This window comes from Phaseolus vulgaris, chromosome 11 (assembly GCF_000499845.2).
Source record: "Phaseolus vulgaris cultivar G19833 chromosome 11, P. vulgaris v2.0, whole genome shotgun sequence".
Taxonomy (NCBI): Eukaryota; Viridiplantae; Streptophyta; class Magnoliopsida; order Fabales; family Fabaceae; genus Phaseolus; species Phaseolus vulgaris.
Window position 1 is genome coordinate 19,459,841 of NC_023749.2, and position 22,385 is coordinate 19,482,225.

General features: G+C 40.8%; 3 protein-coding genes across 3 annotated transcripts; 1 reads left to right on the plus strand and 2 right to left on the minus strand.

Moving 5' to 3' along the window:
- Nucleotides 1-13,828: 13,828 nt before the first annotated feature.
- Nucleotides 13,829-14,377, minus strand: LOC137836359 (uncharacterized). The gene has a single exon (XM_068645092.1). The coding sequence runs from the start codon at nucleotides 14,375-14,377 to the stop codon at nucleotides 13,829-13,831; it is 549 nt and encodes a 182-aa protein (XP_068501193.1).
- A 1,550-nt stretch (nucleotides 14,378-15,927) lies between these two features.
- On the minus strand, nucleotides 15,928-16,734 carry LOC137836371 (uncharacterized). The gene has a single exon (XM_068645102.1). It carries the CDS (start codon nucleotides 16,732-16,734, stop codon nucleotides 15,928-15,930), a length of 807 nt encoding a protein of 268 aa, XP_068501203.1.
- Nucleotides 16,735-18,562: 1,828 nt separating this feature from the next.
- Nucleotides 18,563-20,076, plus strand: LOC137825806 (trans-resveratrol di-O-methyltransferase-like). The gene is made up of 2 exons (XM_068631597.1): nucleotides 18,563-19,407; nucleotides 19,642-20,076. The coding sequence occupies exons 1-2, from the start codon at nucleotides 18,637-18,639 to the stop codon at nucleotides 19,927-19,929; spliced, it is 1,059 nt and encodes a 352-aa protein (XP_068487698.1). The 5' UTR covers nucleotides 18,563-18,636; the 3' UTR covers nucleotides 19,930-20,076.
- The last annotated feature ends 2,309 nt before the right edge of the window (nucleotides 20,077-22,385 follow it).

The following is a 22,385-nucleotide window of genomic DNA, read 5'->3' on the forward strand; positions in this document are numbered from 1 at the left end:
CAAGAAGAACTTCATGAAAATGCCATCAATGTAGAGTATGGGGCGGAAGCAATGTATGAGAGTGAGCAAGATCCTCCTAAGAGTGGTGTTGATCTTGTAGGTGCATGATAGGTATGGGTATTGAGTGGTTCGGCCAGCTCAAGGGAAAAGATGAAGGAATTGAAGTTTAGAGCCTAGGATTCTAGGGAGAAGCAAAGTTGAGCACAAATGGGCAACATAACTTTACTCACAATAAACTTGAAAATACAAGGTGTAGGCTCCTCCTTTTATAGGCTAAGGAGGACCATAATGCAACCCTAATGCTAGCCAAATGAAATGTAAATGTGAAGCACATAGGTGCACATGGCACATGGGTGCACAAATGAGCACATGGGGAGGGGTGTGTCTAGTTTTTATGCTCACCCCCTCCATGGGCTTTCTAGACCGGCCTTGGTAAATTTAGAGGTTTTTTTAGAAACTCTAAGTTTACCTAGGTTGGTGTTTTAGGTGCCAAAATTAACTCTAAGAAAATTACAAATAAAGTTCCTATGCTAATTTTGACAAGAAATTAAAGTCTACTCTACACTAGAGCTTATGGCATTTGAACATGTAAAAGAACGTCTTCTTGGATCCTCTTGGCCATAACTCTATGGTTGGCCCAAATCTACCCTTTGGTGGGCTTGCATGTGGGCTTGTGCTGGGGCCTCTTCCATCATAAGCCAACCTACCTCGGTGTTGAAAAGGAGACTTGGTGTTGTAAGCTAACGCCAAGTTATAAACTTCTAGCAAAAGGCATTAATATGATAAACATGGCGTGTGAATTGACACCCAGGTCAGATTCTTGAAGGCAAAAGATATGAAAGAAGTGCCTATGTGGCTTATCCCAAGAAAGACGACCTTTCCTTGGTAAGATTCCAAGCATAGGAGCGTTAAGGTATATGGTGGTTCAGATGGAACGACCCAGGCTCAGTAAGACTCTGAACTCGGATGCCAAGAATTGTAGCTATCCATGACTAAGATTGTTTTGCTTAAGCTAGCAAAGATAACCCGTCTCAGTAAGATTCTGAGTCCAAGAGGTACTGAACCGCAATCAACAGTAACTAAGAAGCGTGCAACTAAAGATATAGAAAGCAACCCACCTCGGTGTTGGTGAAACCATCCGAGCTATGGCACTTTGAGGAAAAGAATCAAGATAAACCTGTGGGGGTAGAGTTGAACCACAAAGGTGTTAAGAGGTGTGTAAGCCAACACTCAAGTCACATACTTTAAGTTGCCAAATGCCATTTAAGGGCAGACTTGGTGTAGAGATCAGCCTCGAGTTAGATGCTTAGGTCACCCCTGATCTCGGGGAATGATGTGTGAGGAAAGCGGTTAAACTTTCCAAATGCATTACGTTGAGAAGGTTGTCAGTTATATTGCCATCAGTTAATTAAGGCATACATTGGCCTAAGCTAGTTGAAGTTTACTGGGTTAGCCACCAGAGAACTCAATAGTCTCTTCGTTGAAGCAAGCTAAGCTCGAGACTGGGGGCTTGTGTACTGGACAGAGTGCTCGGGGCTCAGTGCTCGAGGGTTGGATCTCAATGCATGGTATAGGCAAGTTAGCTTGGTTGTTGGGCCAGTAAAATGGGCCACGTTTGGTCAGTTGGCATAGTTAAAGTAATCTTTTATGTGTGAGCATAAGGCTACTAATGAAGGGTATTTATGAACATAGGGGTACATTTAGTATGTGTGGTGTCTAGCACAAGTAAAACATTCTTTATAGAGCCTAAAGCCTAAGAGAGCTAGGACTGAGGAGAATAGGTTGCATGCATGGTACGTGGAGGCTTGTATGCCTCCAAGGGACAGATTGGACCCCTGATGTTGGTACATGAGTTGGTACCCTGATGGTTATTCTATTAAGATTTTATGCACTCCAAGGAGATAAGATTTTGTGCAGTTGTAGCACTAATCAAATATGCTTTCACTGGAGATAAGGTTCTCGTGAAAGAAGGTTGTTACAAGAGGTGACCTAAAAGTAGTCTATAAAAGGTACTTGAGATCCCTGGTAAATGTACACTCTTTCTAAGACTGTAACTGTTTTACATACTTATTGTTCTTTAGCCCTTACTGACTTGAGCGTCGGAGTGCAAACGACCGTAAGGGCGCCCTTGTGTCTCTGTAGATAAAGCATTCATCAACCAAGGGAAGTTCAAATTCCACAGAAGATAGGCGGAGCCTGAACCGGTCGTGAGAGTCAACCGATAACCAAGTCAACTGGTGAGAACAGAGGCAAATTACTACATCACAAAGGTTAATATATGAATCTACATGGTGGTCGGATCTCAAGAAAGTGTATGAGGTTGCTTACGGTCAAATCTGGTTTTAAGACAATATAAATTGAAGTTTAGGAAAAGGTGAGGAAATCTGGTTTTGGATTGATGAGTGGAATGATAGGATAACTTATGTGAGTTGATTTTAAGATTGCACATTTTAATTGGTTGCTTTTTGTTTAAAAATTTTGATTTAGCAGTTATGGTGAGAACCCTAAGAAGATTCCCACTACACGAATTTAACTAAGTGATTAAGTGTGAAGGTTTACTTCAGAAGGGCAAAGAGAGAAAGACAATTATAAGGTGATAAATGATGCAAAGGAAATTAGAGACATGGAACAATTAAAGTAGAAGAAAAACAAAGTAAAGAACAAAATTAAAGATTAGAAGAAGACATGTATGGAATGGAAGGAGGCATAAATAAAAGATAAAAGAGGAAGGGATGAAGAGATCTTTTGGGAAGAAAGGAAGTCACGCCATTTGGACCAGAGGAACTTCAAGATGAGTGATGCAAGAGTCGCCACTTGAGATATTACCCACCCAAGATAAGACCCAGATAACTTGAGCCGCCACTTGAGATATTACCCACCCAAGATAAAACCCAACATGAGAGCTCACAAGTCTCACAAAATCACTCCTGCTGAGTTTCTTTACTATTCAAAATCAAGTTGAAAATACATGAGGCAAGACACCCTATTTATAGGAAGGGGTGCCTTAGTTGGCAAGATGGGTGAAGGGTAGAAATGGCAAGGGAGAGGGGCTGCCTAGGCTTTTGACCATGGTCAAAACCGCACCTTTAGGCATAACTTTTAGAAGGTAGGTTAAAAACCCTAATTCTAGGTACCTTGTCTTCAAAAAGTGGGCTTGGCACAAGCCCATTTCGCTAAGTACACTCCCTTTAATGCTATGTGAACCTACTGTAGCCTATTTTGCTATTTGGACCCTAAAAGTGAGCCCAAACTATTTACAAACATGTTTTTGTCTTTTAGGAAGACCATAAGAAAGAACACTTGATGTTTTGGTCTATGCCAAGTTCTTCTTCTAGTGGGGTTCGTCTGATATTTGGTGGGGCCTTGACTTTATTGCTGAGATGATTGCTCACAGTGTGAATTGTCTCCTGAGTCTTTGGTCATCTTCTTGGCTACTTGGATTGTATCATGCCCCCCAAGTTTGAGAGAATTTGACATCGAATTTAGAACTCCTGTAAATAACATAGTCAATTTGTTCACATATAAAATATTGCGAGGTGGGATATGTGAAGTAAAATCATGTTCATGAAGCTTTGGGGGTTCATATGGGTAAGTTCTAGATACAAGCTATTTTTGGAAACAATTTTTGGGGATGAAATGACATTTTGAAGATAATCATCCTCTTAGAAGGTGAGAACCTTAAGGAGGTGTTTGAATTGCATCCCAAAACTTCTTTGTCCAAGATGTCAAGCATTTAGATTTATTAGGTAATGAAAAATACGAGGATGAAGAACACCTTGTAGGTGCAGTTTGCGTTTCGGCACGGGTCAACATGATTGTTTTTGCAGTCTAAGGTGAGATATTGTGACCCGGTTTTTCTTTTCTTTCTTTATCTTTTTTCATTTTCTCTTTTGTTTTTCATTTTTATTTGGTCTTCATTTACCTCGTTTAGAGAGAGAGAGAGATTTCAATGTGATCTTATGCCCTTGGAAGTTAAAAGAGATTTTATTAGTAAGGCCATCATGTAAATTTTTTCTATGAAATTGTCATGGCCTTCCTAATAGAATGTGGGTGGCTTCCATTGGCACAACATCACACAAGACCTCATCTTTATATTTTCCAATTGAAAAGGCTATGAGGACTTGTTTATTAACAACTATTTTTCCCTCTTCACTAAGCCATTGGAGCTTGTAGGGCTTTGCATGAGAGATGATGGGTAATCCAAGCTTGTCCATCATTCTTGTACTTGCCACATTGGTGGAACTACCCCATCTACAATTAAGGAACATAATTTGTCATTAATAAGGCACCTTATATGAAAAATATTTTCTCTTTGACTTTCATCAAAAGGTTTCTGAACTTGTCCGCATGCGTCTTACTACTAACAAATCAACTTCAGAAGGCAACTCATATTTTACCCTCTGATGAAGATCAAGTTGAAGAAGAGAATGAGGTTCAAGTTCAAGATTCTCAAAGACAAATTAGCTCATCATCCTTTATACCTCAAAGGATTACAAGGAGCAAAGCTAAGGATCTGGGAAATAAGCTTCAAATGTTTTCCCTTTTTGTAATTTCTTTTGTATAAATTTGTAAAACATATAGGAGTAGTGTTTAAGGAAGGTTCTAAGAGGGAAACCAAAAAGACACCTCTTTTGTAAGTACCTTAGGCGTTACTTTTTAGGAAAGAGCTAGAATAAGTGACTTTTCCTTCTCTTGCTCATTTAGGCGCCAATTTAGGAATAGACTAGAAGGTGACTCTTCAAATGTTCCTTCCCTTGTACTCTTGGCTGGTCATATGTCTCTATATAAAGGAATGATAGGCACCTTCAATAATAATATTGATTTTGAGAGTAAAGAACCTCTACCAAATTGGTGAGTGATTGAGAGAGACTTGTGTCTTTTTCTCTTCTAGTCTTATCTTGAGTGAATTCTTGGGTTCTCAAGTGGCGGCAACAACACTCATCTTGAAGCCAACCATCCTTCAAGTGGCGTGCACAATTCCAAGAGCTCCAACCACATAAGTTTCCTTGTCCTTTTCATCTTCTTCTTCCATTTCCATTCCAAAAACAAACTTTAAAACATGTCTTTGTTGTTTCTTGTTGATTCAATCGGTAGAACTTGTTTAGTTTATGTTTATGTTCGGTAGTTTGTCTTAGTTTGCTGTTCTTATGGTTTTAATTGTGTTTCTTGAAGTTTCAATCGGTGCATTTGTGTTCTTCTTTGTTTCATTCGGTTCATATGTCCAAAACTGGGTTTCTATGTGAGTTTGGCTTGGTTCTTGTGATTTGGTGAGTTCTTGAATGATTAAGAAGATTGATCCAATTCTTAAAAATTTCCTAATCATATTCCAACTCTTATTGAATCCATAACATGTTCATATCATATCCCTATCATGTTCTTGGATCACATCATGTGGAATCATGAGTCTTAGGTGTGTTCTTGTGTATGTTTGAGTTGTTTTGGCACTTTTAATTCAAGAACTTTACATTCTTGTCTTTACCTTTCTGTTTTAGGTTTATTTTTGGGTATTTCTTGCTGTTTTCTTGTTCTTAATACATTGTGTTCGTGTCATTTTGATTTTTGAATCTCTATAAGGTTTGTCAAAGTCATGTTTCTCCAAAAATGTTATCAATTCTATGTAGTCCTTTTGTTGATAATTTTTGTTTCTTGATTTTTAATTGAGTGCAGTTTTATGTGTTTGTTTTCTTGATCCTTTGGTGCCTTTTATTTTTAGATTTGAGTTCTTACTTGTATTTTAGATCTATACAAGTTCTTGAAACATCAATTCTATTTTGTCTTTTGAAGTTCTCTATTCTGTTTTTTCATTCCACTTAGGGTCCTCTGTTTTCTTGAAAATGTGCTGACTATTTCAATTTATTAAAATTTCTGTGATTAATGGAAAGTTCTGAAATTCTGGATTTGAGTTCTTGAGAGTGTTACAAAAGAGTAGAAAAAATAAGTACATCAAAATTCCAAGTACAAAAAAAATGATAAATGAAATACGTCCAGTGTGTAATTCTGGCACAAAAAATACGGTAAAGTGGCAGTAATTTTGCAAAATTTATCACAATTAATTGGCGCAATAATTTTGTGTAATTCCTGTGCCATTGTTGAGATAAGATATTCAATTTTCATTGGTTTAATTTTCAGATTCCAGTTTTCATTATACAGTTCCCGATAAATCTGTAAAGTCACGCACAGTTTACATAAAATTCCAGTAGTTCTGTCTTTTTGTTTTCTTCATCTATTCTAGTGCTTTTCTTTAGGTTTCTTTTGTGTGCCATCTTTTAATTGAGTACCTTAATTTTCTTGATTTTCTTTTCTTTACTATTCTTTGAGTTTGTCATATATCTTGTATTCCTTTTGCTATAGCCTTTTCTTGTTTACACCTTTTCTTGATTGTCTTTTATTGTTCTTTAAGTTTTGTGGTGTATTGGCTTTAAGAGAGAGTGCTTTGCTTTGACATATTTCATTTGAGAGTACCAAAAGCTCAAGAGCAGATTGGTTGATGGAAGTATTCTTTCTTGGAGTGATTTGAGTGTCTTTTAATTTTCATTACAGCACTATCATTGTTCCATTTTCTAACCTTGTTTTTCTTGAAACTGTTTGTTCTTGTGTTTGCTGTTTTCTTTTTCTAATGGCTGCATATTCAAGTGGTGACTCTTCCAAACCACAATCTCCTCATAGAGCTTATATTCTTAATGAATTAAAAGAGGCAAAACGCGCCCTTGCCCTAAAGGATGAAGCTATGAAAAATTTGGAGGAAAAATTACAAAGAGTTGGATTGAAGCAAGATAGGTCATCCGCTTCCATCCATGGAAGCCACCGTTCTCATAGACATTCTTCAAGAGGTTCTTCCAATGCTCACGGCCATGAAGAAGAACATAGAAGGAGGAGACATCACCATCATTCTCATAGAGATAGACATCACCGTGAAGAAGGACATCACCATGAAGCCAAGTCTCATTTATCTTTTGTAAAAGTACCTAGCTTTAGTGGTGATAATGATCCTAATGTGTATTTAGATTGGGAGGCTAAATGTGAACAAATTTTTGATGCCCATGGGGTCAATAATGACCAAAAGGTGAAAATAGCCTCTTTAGAATTCTTAGATTATGCCATGAAATGGTGGCATAGACTTGTAATGGACATTGGACTAAACAAGAGACCTCCCGTGGTTTCTTGGGACGATTTGAAAGAGTGTATGCGCATTAGATTTGTTCCACCACACTTTAGGAAAGACCTTTTGTTGAAGCTCCAAAGGCTTCACCAAGGCACGTTAAGTGTGGATGCTTACTGATGGATTTGTGTCCTTCTTTTTGCGTTTTTTATGGTGATTTGCGGAAGCTCCATGGATTGATGGTTGAACAAGGCTCTCCTAAGAGTTGTGAGATAGCCTTGGAGGTGCATGAGAAGTAGGAAGAGTAGGAGTGGTTCGGCCAACTCCCTTTGTAGGTGAAAGTTTGAAGATTAAAAGCCTATTTCTAAGAGAGTTTAGGCAAGGAGTGAGAATGGCACAATTTTGGCAGCATTTCACTATTCAATTAATCTTTTCAATACATGAGCCAAACCCTCTTATTTATAGTGTTTAAAGGGCTGGAAATTCAAAAGAAAGTGGAGGGAAATTCAAATGAGAAGCATTTGAATTTGGAGCCAATTCCTAGTCACAAGGGAAGTGTGACTTGGTTTCTTTTTTTGGCACCTCCTAAATCTATACCTACACCTTCTTTTTGTTGGGTCTATTAGTGTCTAAGTTCAAGAGGGGAGGGGTGAATTGAGCTTATAAAATTTTCGCAAGAACACACAATTTTCAGTATACCAGAGGCAAAAAGAACAAATTGTTTTTACATGAAACAGATTGATTCTTCAGAGCAGTCTAGCACAATTTGAATTTGTTCAATATAAAATTGTGATCAACAGAGGATTATAACAGAGTCAGATCAGCTGAATATTATGAGGATGAAGGATATAGCTATGCTTAGAGATCAAACAAATTTACTCAACACAAGGTTCTAAGGAGAATGATTCTTTCTCAGATTTTAATGAATAGACTGTTTGTTCACAGATCACTTAAACCATCATATACAACTGCCTTGTTTGTGATTAGAAAGCTTTAACAAATCAGGAAGAACAGTTCTTACTTAAACCCAGAATTAACAGATTCAATTTCAAAAGAACAGATTTAGTTCTTGACAGAATTAAGCAAAACCAGGAATGAGTGCAGGGATGAGAAGAAAAGGCACACAAGTGTTTATACTGGTTCACTCATACAGAGCTACGTCCAGTCTCACCTTACCCCAAGGTGGAATCCACTAAAAATAGTACCAATTACTTACAAACACAGCAGTTCTTGAACACTACAAGAACAACACAATCAATGCTGAAAAACCCTATTTCAGCACACCTTGCACTCCAAGAAACCCTATCAAGGAGTGACTAACACTTACACCTTTACAAACCAGAATAAAGGAAAGATTACACCTGAAAAGAAGATGCAAGAACTCAAAACCAGTAGTTCAATTTGTTGTAGAACTGCACCAGCACCTTCACCAAGATCAAAGGTTTCCTAGAACAAGCACACTTGAAAACCTCTTTGGAAAACCTTTCAAAAAATCTTTCAATCCTTCTTCTCACATGGAAATTGTTTGATCTTTGTCAAAAACGTAATTGCTCAGCACTTTTTCATGTGAGAGATACTTTTCTTTATATAGAAAACAGTTTCTAACCTCTTTTCAAAAAACAGTTGAGAAGTAGTTATGAAAACAACAGATTCATTTTTGAACTTAACAGATTTATTTTGTGAAAACCGCCAACTCAGCTAACTGAAATAACTGTCTGAGTTGTACCTTTGGTGCCCTAACTAACTTGTGAAAAAACCTTTCAACTGACCAAAGGGCAAACCGATTCTTTCACAGTGAAACAGATTAAATGATAGCAAATAGGCCAGCTCAGCTTTAACTGAAATAACGAACTAAGCTTTGCCTGTGGTGCCCTAACAGAATTTTAGAAAAGCCTTTTAACAGAGAAGAAATAAACCGATTCTTTCTCCATAAAACAGATTTATTTGTGTACTGATTTAAAACTTTTAAAAACACTTTAAAAAGCTTTTCAAAAACCATTTAACCACATCATGTGCTTGATCTAGACTTGGTTAGGCATCTAGGATAGGTCTCATAGCAAAAGGCAACCATACACAATTACAAGCCTAATTACAAACGAATCTAAAAGCCTATTACAATCTTCAAAGCACTCAAGCTATTTTCTTCATCAAACACACATCAAGCCTTGGTAGGGAAGAAGCTTCCTCCAGCTTCAACACTTTTTATGTCACATGGATGGTGTGACTTAGCTTTATACATTTTCACCTCTTATATTTATATATACACCTCCCTTTATGTTCTACTAAAAATACTCAAAAGTAATTACAAAAGAAAGACATCCAATGATGCTTAGTTGGCCCATATCTTCTATTTGTTGGGCTTGAGCTGAAGCTTGAACTTGTATTTGGTCTTGGGCTTGGGCTTTTTTCTATCATGGGCTTGGGCCTCTTCCACATCCCCTCCCTCTTGAAAAGAATTTGTCCTCAAATCCAATGCTTCTTCTTCAGCATCATTATGTGGATGTATGTGGCTGGATGGTTTCCATCACTTACTTTAAAGAGTTAGAAACGCTTTTAATCAAAGTAGAAATGCATGAAAGTGAGGAAGCTAAGATAGCTAGATTTGTAAGTGGTCTTAGAAAGGATATTCAAGATGTTGTTGAACTTCATGAGTATTCATCTTTGGGAACTTTGGTTCACCTTGCCATCAAGGTGGAATCCTAACTTGCCAAGAAAAATGCTTTCAAAAACTATCCTAATGATGGCTACTACAACAACTCTTGGAAAAATAAAAAATCTTTTTCAAAATTTCCTTCTAAAGATTCATCTTTCAAACCTAAGGAGTCTAAGCCTTCCATTTCTACTCCTAAATCACCAATCAAATCGTCTAGTAAGAAATGTTTTAAATGTTTCGGATATGGTCACATAGCTTCTAATTGCCCTTCTAAAAGGAATATGTTTGTGCATAATGGGGTAGTGGTTAATGAGCATGATTCCGACTCCTCTAGGCATTCTTCACCTTCTAGGACATCAAGTGAGCATGAGAGCGAAAGTCCACTTGAAGGGGACTTGTTGGTAGTGAGACGTCTTTTTGGTCAAGTTTTACAACCCTTTGATGAAAGTCAAAGAGAAAATATTTTTCATACAAGATGTCTCATTAATAACAACATATGTTCTTTGATAGTGGATGAGGGTAGTTGTGCCAATGTGGCTAGTACAAGAGTGGTAGATAAGCTTGGATTGTCGACTATCTCTCATACAAAGCCCTACAAATTACAATGGTTAAGTGAGGTAGGAGAGATCATTGTTAACAAACAAGTCCTCATTACTTTCTTTATTGGTAAATACAAAGATGAGGTTTTGTGTGATGTTGTTCCAATGGAAGCTACACATGTTCTTTTTGGTAGGCCATGGCAATTTGATAGAAAAGTTTTTCATGATGGCTTTACCAATAAAATTTCTTTTGACTTCCATGGACACAAGGTCATATTAAAGTCTCTCTCTCCAAGAGAAGTCCATGAGGACCAAAGTGAAACTAAAGATATTCGCCAACAAGTTGAAGAGTTAATTGCCAAAGGGTGGGTGCAAGATAGTGTGAGCCCTTGTGCCACGCCTATCATACTTGTCCCTAAAAAGGATGGGTAATGGAGGATGTGTTCGGATTGTAGGGCCATAAACAACATTACCATCAAATAAAGGCATCCCATTCCTAGGCTAGATGATTTGTTGGATGAATTGAATGGATCAAATTTTTTTACCAAAATTGATCTTAAAAGTGGGTATAATTAAATTCGTATTAAACCGGGAGATGAATGGAAAACCGCTTTTAAGACAAACTTTAGCTTGTATGAGTGGTTAGTTATGCCATTTGGTTTGACTAATGCACCAAGTACATTCATGCGTCTCATGCATCATGTCTTAAGACCATTCATTGGCAAGTTTGTAGTAGTTTATTTTGATGACATTCTCATTTATAACTTGTCTTTGGGTGATCATGAAATGCATGTTAGACAAGTTTTGGAAATCCTTAGGAAAGAACATTTGTATGCTAACCTTGCTAAATGTATGTTTGCACTTGATCATATATAATTCTTAGGGTTTGTTGTAAGTAGTAAAGGGGTGCATGTAGATCAAACAAAGGTTGTAGCAATTCAACATTGGCCAACACCCACCAATGTGAACGATGTACGAAGCTTTCATGGCCTTGCTTCTTTTTATAGAAGGTTCGTGAAAGACTTTGGTACAATTGTCGCACCTCTCATTGACATATTAAAAAAGGATGTGGTTTTTAAGTGGGGAAAAGAGCAACAAAAAGCTTTTAAGATTTTGAAGGAAAGGTTAACTAATGCTCCCATCTTAGCCCTTCCTAATTTTACTAAGACATTTGAGATAGAATGTGATGCTTCTAGTATAGGCTTTGGGGTTGTTCTCCTTCAAGAGGGCCACCCCATAGCTTATTTTAGTGAGAAATTGAAAGGAAGTCATCTCAGTTATTCCACTTATGATAAAGAGTTATATGCACTTGTTAGAGCTTTGTATACTTGGCAACATTATCTTTTTCCTAAAGAATTTGTGATTCATAGTGATCATGAATCTCTTAAATATTTGAAAAGCCATAACAAGCTTAATAAGAGGCATGCCAAATGGGTGGAATTCCTTGAGCAATTCCCTTATGTGACCAAACACAAGCAAGGCAAAATTAATGTTGTTGCCGATGTGCTTTCTAGACGCTATACCTTGTTAAACCTTTTAGATGTCCAATATCTTGGGTTTGATCACATCAAGGAACTTTATCATGATGATCTTGATTTTTCTCTCATCTTTCAAGAGTGTGTTAAAGGTGGACACAAAGATTTTTTCTTACAATAGGGATTTCTTTTTAAAGGTAAACGACTTTGTGTTCCCCAAGGATCTATAAGACAATCTCTTGTTAGGGAAGCTCATAAGGGTGGGCTTATGGGACATTTTGGGGTTACTAAGACTTTATAAACATTGCATGAACATTTCTTTTCGCCTCACATGCGCAAATCCTTACATAGCTTCTGTAATAAATGTATAGCAGGTAGGAAGGCTAAATCTAAAGTCCATCCCCATGGTTTATATAACGCTCTTCCTATCCCAACAATGTCTTGGGTTGATATTTCTATGGATTTCATCTTAGGATTACCCAAGACATCGAAGGGTAAGGATTCCATCTTTGTGGTAGTGGACCGTTTTTCTAAAATGGCTCATTTTATTCCATGCCACAAAGTGATGCTTGTCATATTGCAAATCTCTTCTTTAAGGAAGTTGTTCATTTACATGGACTTCCTAGAAGTATAGTATTCGATAGGGATTCCAATTTCTTAAGTTACTTTTGGAGGACCTTATGGGAGAAACTTGGCACAACACTTTTATTTTCTACTACTTGCCACCCCCAAACTGATGGTCAAACTGAGGTGGTCAATAGAACTTTGGGCCAAATGTTGCGATGCTTTATTTCCGGGAATCCAAGGGTTTGGGAGAATTTACTACCACATGTTGAGTTTGCTTATAATAGAGTAGTAAATTCTACCACATCCCACTCTCCTTTTGAGGTTGTGTATGGGTTCAATCCCTTAACACCTATCGATCTTCTTCCAATACTTGTACTTGATGATGTATTATGCAAAGATGGTTGTGAAAAGGCTTCTTTTGTAAAAGATTTGCATAATAACATCAAGTTACAAATTGAGAAGAAAGTTGGCAAGTATGCTGAAAATGCCAACAAAAGGAGAAAGGCATTATTGTTTGATGTTGGTGATTGGGTTTGGCTTCATTTGAGATAGGATCGTTTTCCTACTCAAAGAAAGTCCAAACTTATGCCTCGTGGTGTTGGACCTTTTCAAGTCCTCAAGAGGATTAATAATAATGCTTATGAGTTAGATATGCTTGATACTTTTCTTGGAAGTCATACTTTTAATATCAGTGATCTAACTCCTTTTTCTGTAGGTCTTTAGAATTCGTGGTCGAATTCTCTCAACCTCGGGGAGTATGATGAAGATCAAGTTGAAGAAGAGAATGAGGTTCAAGTTCAAGATTCTCAAAGACAAATTAGGTCATCATCCTTTATACCTCAAAGAATTACAAGGAGCAAAGCTAAGGATTTGGGAAATAAGCTTCAAATGTTTTCCCTTTTTGTATAAATTTATAAAACATATAGGAGTGTTTAAGGAAGGTGCTAAGAGGGAAACCAAAAAGACACCTCTTTTGTAAGTACCTTAGGCGTTACTTTTTAGGAAAGAGCTAGAAGAAGTGACTTTTCCTTCTCCTGCTCATTTAGGCGCCAATTTAGGAATAGACTAGAAGGTGACTCTTCAAATGTTCCTTCCCTTGTACTCTTGGCCGGTCATATGTCTCTATATAAAGGCATGATAGGCACCTTCAATAACAAGATTGATTTTGGGAGTAAAGAACCTCTACCAAATTGGTGAGTGATTGAGAGAGACTTGTGTCTTCTTCTCTTCTAGTCTTATCTTGAGTGAATTCTTGGGCTCTCAAGTGGCGGCAACAACACTCATCTTGAAGCCAACCATCCTTCAAGTGGCGTGCACAATTCCAAGAGCTCCATGCAGACCTGCAATAATTCTTCCCCAAGCACTGGGAATGTGCATATCCTGGGCGTCTGCAGTGTCTCCTGGGTTAGTGAGCGATGACTCGTCGACACCCCTCTCGATGTGTTGACCTGGTGCACCCATCGGCGGTAAATGTTCGAGGTGTCTTCAGGGTTTCCTATATGACCTTCCTCTGCCTGCCCCCCTTGCCCGAGCTGGCGAGCTTAGCCAGCAAGTTTGCTCGGGCATTTTGCTCTCTTGGGACATGCACCAACTCGAATACCGCAAAATACCCCTTCAAAATCTGAACATACCCTAAGTAGGCATCCATCTGAGGGTCCGTGGCCTGATATTCACCAGTCACCGGACCTGTGACCAGTAGGGAGTCGCTCTTCGCTACCAGACTCCTCGCCCCCATCTCCTTTGCCAACAACATACCTGCAATGAGGGCTTCGTACTCCGCCTGGTTGTTGCTGGCCTTGAAGGCGAACCGCAGGGCCTGCTCGATCAACAACCCGTTCGGTCCTTCTAAGATAACACCTACTCCACTGCCTTGTTGGTTGGATGAGCCATCTACATAGAGCACCCATCGGAAGTTGGCTTCTTCTTGGTGTGCGTCTGTTGAGGAGAGCTCTACCACAAAGTCAGCGTAAACTTGGCCTTTGATAGGGCCTCTAGGCTCGTACCGAATATCGAACTCAGAAAGTTCCACCACCCAACGCACCATCCTACCTGCCACATCCGGCTTCTATAGGACCTTTTGAATGGGTAGATCTGTCATCACCACCATAGTGAAACTCTGGAAATAATGACGAAGCCTTCTCGCTGAGAATACCACCGCCAGGGCCGCCTTCTCCACCGCCTGGTACCTTACCTCAGGCCCTTGCAGTACCTTGCTCACGAAGTATATGGGTTTCTGAACCTGATCTTGTTCCTGAACAAGGACTGAACTGATCGCCCGGTCAGTCACCGCAAAATATAGGTGAAACGGTGTGCTTGGTTTCGACTTGCACAGGACTGGAGGGTTGGCTAGGTACTCCTTCAGCTTGTGGAACACCTCTTTACACTCTTGGGTCCATACAAACCTGGTTATACCTGGAAAAGGCATCAAGGAAGCTGAGTATCTTGCAGCCTGAGGCACTGTCCACCAATGCGTCGATGCTCGGTAGAGGATAAGAGTCCTTTGGGCATGCCTTGTTTAGGTCCGTGAAGTCGACGCACATTCTCCAATTACCATTGGCCTTCTTCACCAGGACCACATTCGCCAACCACTCTGAGTACTGGATTTCTCTGATGTGGCCGACACTTAGCAGCTTCTGCGTCTCTTCCCTGATTACCTGGCGCTTTTCGTCATTAAACTTCCTTCGTCTCTAGCGGAAAAGTCGGACCTTGGGGTCCATGGTTAGGCGGTGGAACAGGAAGTCTGGGTCTATGCCGGGCATGTCCAAAGCAGACCATGCAAAGGCGTTCGAGTCTCGTGCTATGACCTCGGCAATCTGATCCTGTGCTGCTCGGTCGAGAGCTTTGCCAAGCTTGAAAACCCTTCCACCAATCTTTCTTTCCCCTACCTCACCGGCCGGCTCAGGTCGCTTCTCCCGGGCGATCTCCACACAGGGGATCTCTGCTTTGGTCGCCCTCTCTTCACTCTGTTCCCGAGTGGTTTCGGTGGGTACTATTCTCTGCACTCGCTCCCCTCGGGCGATTTCGACGTGATTGGTCTCGGGCTGGGCGACCTCTTCTGAGTGCGGGGCACGCGTAGTGACCATGAATACCCCTCTCTTTGTCTTGGGGCTGTTCTCATAACACCTCTTGGCCTCCTTCTGATCTGACTTGATGGTAATCACCTTTCCCGCCAAGTCAGGTAGCTTCATCTTCATGTGTCTTGTCGATTGTACCGGCCCTAGCCTGATCAGTGTAGGTCTTCCCAGCAGCATGTTATAAGCGGAGGGGGCATTAACGACGAGGTACCTAATGTTCTCTGTGTGGAATGCAGTGCCATCCGTGAAGGTGGTTCTCAGCTCTAAATGCCCACGTACCTCCACCTGGTCTCCCACGAACCCATATAGGCAGCCAGTATCAGACCTCAGCATGTTGGGGGACACCTGCAGCTTGTTGAAAGTCGTCTAGAATATCACGTCTGCCGAGCTTCCTTGGTCTACCAGTACCCGGTGTACCTTCCTACTAGTGGTTACCACCGAGATCACCACTCGATCGTTTTCGTGGGGAACTACATCTTGGAGGTCGGCCTTGGTGAAGACAAGGTCAACGTCGAATGCATCATTTGCCCTTTGTGCTTCTACCGACATTACCGCCCGTGCGTACCTCTTCCGCTGAGAGGAAGTGCACCCTCCACCAAAAAATGGGGTGGCCAAACGCTTGGTGAAACTCACACCAGACATTCTTGTTGGGCCCGAGCTTCTTATCGGTCTTGGGGGGCATCTTCAGACTCTCCGCTATGTTGGGGATAGCGATGAGGTCCCTCAACTCTACCACGAAATTGTGCCTCGGTGGCACATTCTCCCTTGCACGCCCCTTGGTTTGGGGCTTTCTTGGTTGGTAGGGTTGCTGCTTCACAGGAGCCTTCTTCTTTGTCGTTTCCTCATGTACCCTTAGGGGTTGAGGTCGACCTGGTGCTCGTGGGCGCGTGGGAACCACGCACGTGCGCTTGTCATTAACTTCCCCTTCCGCCGCAATATGAGCCACCGCGCGACATCTTATCTCGGCGAAAGTCCTGGGGCGGTTCCGGACGAGCGACTCGCTGAAGGGTCCTGGCACGATGCCCTTTCTAAACGCATGTACCATCATCGTTTCGTCTTTGAGGTTCAACCTCACCACCTGTGCTCCGAAATGGTGAATGAGCTCCTTCAGGGACTCTCCATGATATTGTCTTATGTCAAAGAGATCATAAGCGATAGATGGGGGAGCCCGATTCGCGATGTACTGTGCTTTGAACAACTTCGTGAGTTGTGGGAACGACGTCACGTGGCCATCAGAGAGGCTGATGAACCAATCCATCGCTGTTCCCACCAAAGTGGTCATGAACAGCTTGCAACGCACCACGTCAGAGCCCCCAACCAACATCATCTACGTATGGAAAGCCATGAGATGGGCCTCTGGGTCCTCCGTACCAGTGAAGGTAACTTTGGGCCCTATGAACGTGGCTGGTATCACGACATCCATGATCTCTTATGAGAATGGCATCGGGAACTCCCTGGGCGGTGTCGCAGGTTCTCGATCTTCCTCCTCTCGTTTGTCTTCCTGATTTAGCAAATCCCTGCGCAATTCCTCGTTCGATCGGCGCAGTTCTTTGTTTGTGGCCTGCGACGCAGCCAAATCAACCTGGATGCGTTCTTGATTCGCTCTCGACGTAACCACTTCTTCTTGGAGGGCCTGCATCGTCTCCATAATCTGTTGCAGGGTGAGGCTTTCGCCCTCGTTTGGTGCAACAGATCCTTGCCTCGTACTTCTCATCTTTTTAGTCTTTCTGATTCTTGCTAGTGGGACGGTGTTTTAGATCAGGCCCCATGGTGGGCACCAAATTTTCCTACCGGTTGACCGAAAGCTTCTTCGTGCATCTACGACAATCTCACGTTCAAGAATCCTTGTGTTCACACGTGTTTTCCTCCTGATTGAACACCTAGAAACACAAAGACAAAGGGCGCCCTCGAGGCTGTTTGCACTCCGACACTCAAGTCAATCTTAGGGCTAGGAAACATCGAAACTGTTAAGTGTAAATGCTTTGTGTAACTGTGTGTGTTAAGCGGCGCATAATGAATAGCGTACCTTGTTATGTCTATTACTTCTCTTTATATACTCTAGGGTTTCCACTGTTTTTGCTAACCATAATTAGGTTTACTGAGGGTGTGCCTTAGCGCCGCTATTGCCCACTCTTAGGGTAATCTGGCGAGTGAGGCTTCCTTACTGGAGTGCAACCTCTAACGGGATGACCACCTGGGTGCCACCTCGTGCACCTGATCTCTGGGGTCACCCATCATGGGAGTGCCCTAGCTGCTCACGTGCCATGCGTGCAGCTCGCCCCTGGAACGTAACCTTCTCAGGTCGTATCTTTCCCAGTGGCTCTTTACTTGTGTTACGCCTGAACGCGTCATCCACACCACACGCATGGGCTCCTTGTGATCTAGGCTTCTCCCTCACTGATAACTGGTGTGTAGTTTGTCACTGATGTCCGATCTCTCATCGCCCTCACTATATTGTCGAGGACACATCAGTACATCCTGGTGATCGGCACCAGACCGCTCTTCGGCACCCTGGCCCGCGTGTCTCGCAAGACACTGGCCCACGCCATTCGTGGGATCCACCTTACGTGGCCCCATCACTACTAGCGGCCAAACGAGGTCCAAGAACTGGTCGGTACATTAATAATGTTACTCTACATACTTAAAGTCAAAACAATTCATCTTCACAATAACATAGCTTTATTCACAATCTTTCATGACAATAACTCATCATATTGTAAACACTGTATTAAAATAAATAATATGCAGTTCAAAAAAATATATTAAGAGTGCTTTCTTAAAAGAAAGTAGTGACAGTAAAATCACAACCCAATTACCATATATTGCCTCAGGGCAACTATACCTTGTTTCCTGTAGGTAACAAGCAGAAGCATAAAATCAACTTTTACGACAATTGATTTTTCAATATATATAACTTTTATCTTCTCTGCAACGCTGAAAATGTGTGGAGTGCCTCAAAACATGAATACCATTTAATTTATATAGAGTTAATGACTTCTACGTAAGATTGAATAGTTAATATTTTCGGTACAGTAACTTCAATTTGTTTATCACGGAGTAGAACTACACACCTTAAAAACGTGAAATATATAATATAATTTCATTTACGGATATATAAGAAACGTGAAAAATATGTTGTTTGCCTTATAAATTGAGCAAAACTAATTTGAGATTTCATCAAAGTGAAATCACATATCCATAGATCTATAGTAGTTAAGGAAGAAAAAGTATGGAGTGCAAAAGTGAAGAGCGTGTCTCTAAACTACTTCGAGCCCAAACCCATGTTTGGAATCACATTTTCAGCTTCGTAAATTCCATGTCCCTCAAATGTGCAATTGATTTGGAGATACCTGATATCATACACAAGTATGGTGAAACCATGCCATTCTCACAACTCACTGCTTCACTATCACTCAACCCTTCCAAAGCCAACTGCATCTACCGCTTGATGCGAATCTTGACCCATTCTGGCTTCTTCTCTCAACTCCAGGTCAATGAGAATGATCTTGAAATGGGTTATGTCTTGACTGATGCTTCCACTCTACTACTTAAGGACAACCCCTTAAGTATGCTACCTTTCTTCCATGCCATGCTTGATCCAATTTTGACAAAGCCATGGCATCAATTGCCTACATGGTTCAGAAATGATGATCCTACGCCATTCCACACTGCACATGAGATGAAAATTTGGGATTATGCTGGCCGAGATCCAAAACTTAATCAACTTTTCAACGATGCCATGGCAAGTGACGCTCAATTGGTTTCCAATGTGGTGATTGAGAGGTGCAGCGGAGTGTTCAAGGGCTTGGAGTCACTTGTTGATGTTGGGGGAGGCACTGGTATCATGGCAAAGGCAATTGCCAAATCATTCCCTCACATAGATTGTACTGTATTTGATCTCCCACATGTTGTTGCCAACTTAAAAGGATGTGAGAACTTAAAATATGTTGGAGGTGACATGTTTGAATCAGTTCCTCCTGCAGATGCCGTTCTACTGAAGGTAAAATTAATATAAGTTTTCTTATCTTAGATTTATTCTTTTAATAGTAATTAGTTAATTCCAATTTTGATCATCATCACTAGTGAAATTCTTAGAAAATTTTAATTTTTTCAAAATCTCTTCATTTTTATAAATTCAAACTATATTTAGACCATTTTCATAAATTTCTCTAAATACTTTTTGTTTTTCAAATTAATTGGTCCCTGATTCATTTAATTTATGCATGAGATGCAGTGGATATTGCATGACTGGAATGATGAGCAGTGCGTGAAAATACTTAAGAAATGCAAGGAGGGAATAAAGAGGAAGGTGATTGTGATAGACATGGTGGTGGAGAGTGAAGAGGAAGATTTTGAATCAACTGAAACAAAGCTCTTGGTTGATATGGTTGTAATGGTATTGTATCCTGGAAAAGAGAGGACTGAGAAAGAATGGGCTAAGATAATTTTCTCTGCTGGCTTCAGTGACTACAAGATAACTCCAGTGGTGGGTTTGAGGTCTTTCATCGAGATTTATCCTTAACAGTTAACTTCTTATGTATTGTGTGTGGCATATTATTATATACCACAAGGACCACCACTACCAATAAAGGTCCTTTACTTATCCTTTATTCTATTACGTGATGGAATGAAATCAATAAATAACTTTTTCTAATTTATTTTTAACCTATATACATATCTCCTTTTGCTTTCCATAAGTTTTTTACCTTTTCTTTCGTGTTTGTGTTTCTTCTACCCCACATGGCTGTACCTGTACTTATTGGTGACAAAGAGCAAAATAGTGTCATCTCAAATAATTTTGCATTGTCTGAAAATGATTTAATACTTTAATAAAGTTTTTTTTGTCCTTCCTTCTCGTCAAGTTGTTTACAATAAATTGGTCTTTTATATTTGTCCCAATCACAACACCCAACCGGTGTCTCCATCCACAGCAATTCCGCAATCAATTTTGGTATCTCGTTGTGGCATATGCTGCTTTTTGCAAGGATATAATGTAATTTTGTATGTATATTACGTAAATTGGTAACTTTATTTTTATTATGAGTTTGGGTAACACAACTCCACTATGAAGAAGTCGTGTTAGGAACACACAAGGTTATCTTAGAATTTGGTTACGTGAAAGTCGTGTCAAGTAACATGATTTTAGTATAAAATATAGAATGGAAATGTTGACATTCTTTTAGTATAAAATATAGAATGGAAATCTTGAATGTCAACTATGACTTTGATTTATTTTGTAATTATGACTTAATTAAAGTCGTTTCATGATGACATAAATGTAAAAATAATACAAGTGAAGTCGTGTGACACCACTTTAGTTTAAAACTAATAGAACTGAAGTCATGTCATCCACACACGACTTCAGTTGTATCACTACAAGAAGATCTAGTTTTACATACAGTAGAAATCGGTATGTAATAGACAAAATATGTATATGTAAAACATAGTTACATACGGAAAGAAATCTGTATGTAAAATTGTCGTAGGTAATTGTAATTGTACCGACCAGTCCTCGGTCATCAACTCCGAAGACAGACTTCATACATCGCACACCGGTGCCTGGTAGTAAAGATGGGCAACGTAAGGTGGGTCCCAGATACACCTATCAGGGTATTGGTCAGTCTTCGGACATCGATACCATAGACATCGACGCCAGGGATCGAAATCAGACGCTGTGTACTGCAAGTTGCAGATGAGCACGTTGGCAGGCGCGACGTTGGAGTTGTACATCACTCTCCCTGATGGACACATCACTACCTTCGACCAGTTCCCAACGCTGTTCAGAAAACAGTACCTCACCAACAGGGTTCCCCCTCGAATCCCCTACGATGTCTTTGACATAAAGCAATACCAAGGAGAGTCCTTGAAAGAGTTCTAGAACAGGTTTGGGGTCCAGGTGGTGAGGTTAAAACCCACAGATGAGGCCATGACGGTGCACCCTTTCACCAAGAGAATGCTACCAGGGCCTTTCAGCGAGTCGCTGCTTAGGTACTACCCAAAGACCCATGGCACACATTGCCACAGAAGATCGAGTCACGGAGAAACAAGGCTTCGTCGGTCCTCTCCGACCTCGAGCAGCAGGTCGACCTCAATCCATGAGGGTGCACGAGGCGACAACAGAGAAGAAAGGCTCAGGGAAGCAGCAGCCTTATGAGAGGCCTCAAACTGGAGCACGCACACGAAGAGACCCGCCCCCCAAGCACAATTTTCGTGTAGAACTCAAGGAGTTGATCGCTATTCGTAACATAGCGGCAAGGCTAAAGGTGCACCCAAAGACCGACAAGAAGATCGGGCCCAACAAGAGCGCTTGGTGTGAATTCCACCAAGCATATGGCCACCACATACGCAACTGCTTGGCTCTGGTTACCAACTGGATGAGCTAGTGAAAAATGGCTTCTTAAAGGACTACCTTCAGGGGCCACAGGACGATCGGGCGTTGGTAACCGCAAAAGTAGATCAGGGGCACGAGGTGCCAATTCATGGTGAGATCAACATTATCTCTGGAGGGTTTTCAGGAGGAGGATGCACCGCCTCCCAGCGAAAGAAGTATGCACGAGAGGTGATGGCAATGGAGGTACATGAGGCAGATCAGACTCCCGATGTTGACCTCATCTTTACCAAGGCCGATCGTCAGGACATCATACCCCATGATAATGACCAGGTAGTGATTTTGGTAGTTACAACAGGAAGAAGGGTGCATCGAGTCCTCATAAACCAAGGAAATTCGGCCGATGTGATGTTCTGGTCGACTTTCAACAAGTTGTAGTTGTCTCCATACCATTTGAAACCTTATACCGGTTATTTGTATGGTTTCGTTGGAGACCAGGTAGAAGTGCGTGGGCATATAGGGCTGAGGAAGACCTTCACAGATGGCACAACTTCACGCACCGCCAATATCAAGTATCTCATTGTTAATGCTCCATCAGCCTACAATATACTGTTCGGTAGACCTACTTTGAATAGGATTGGAGCGATTGC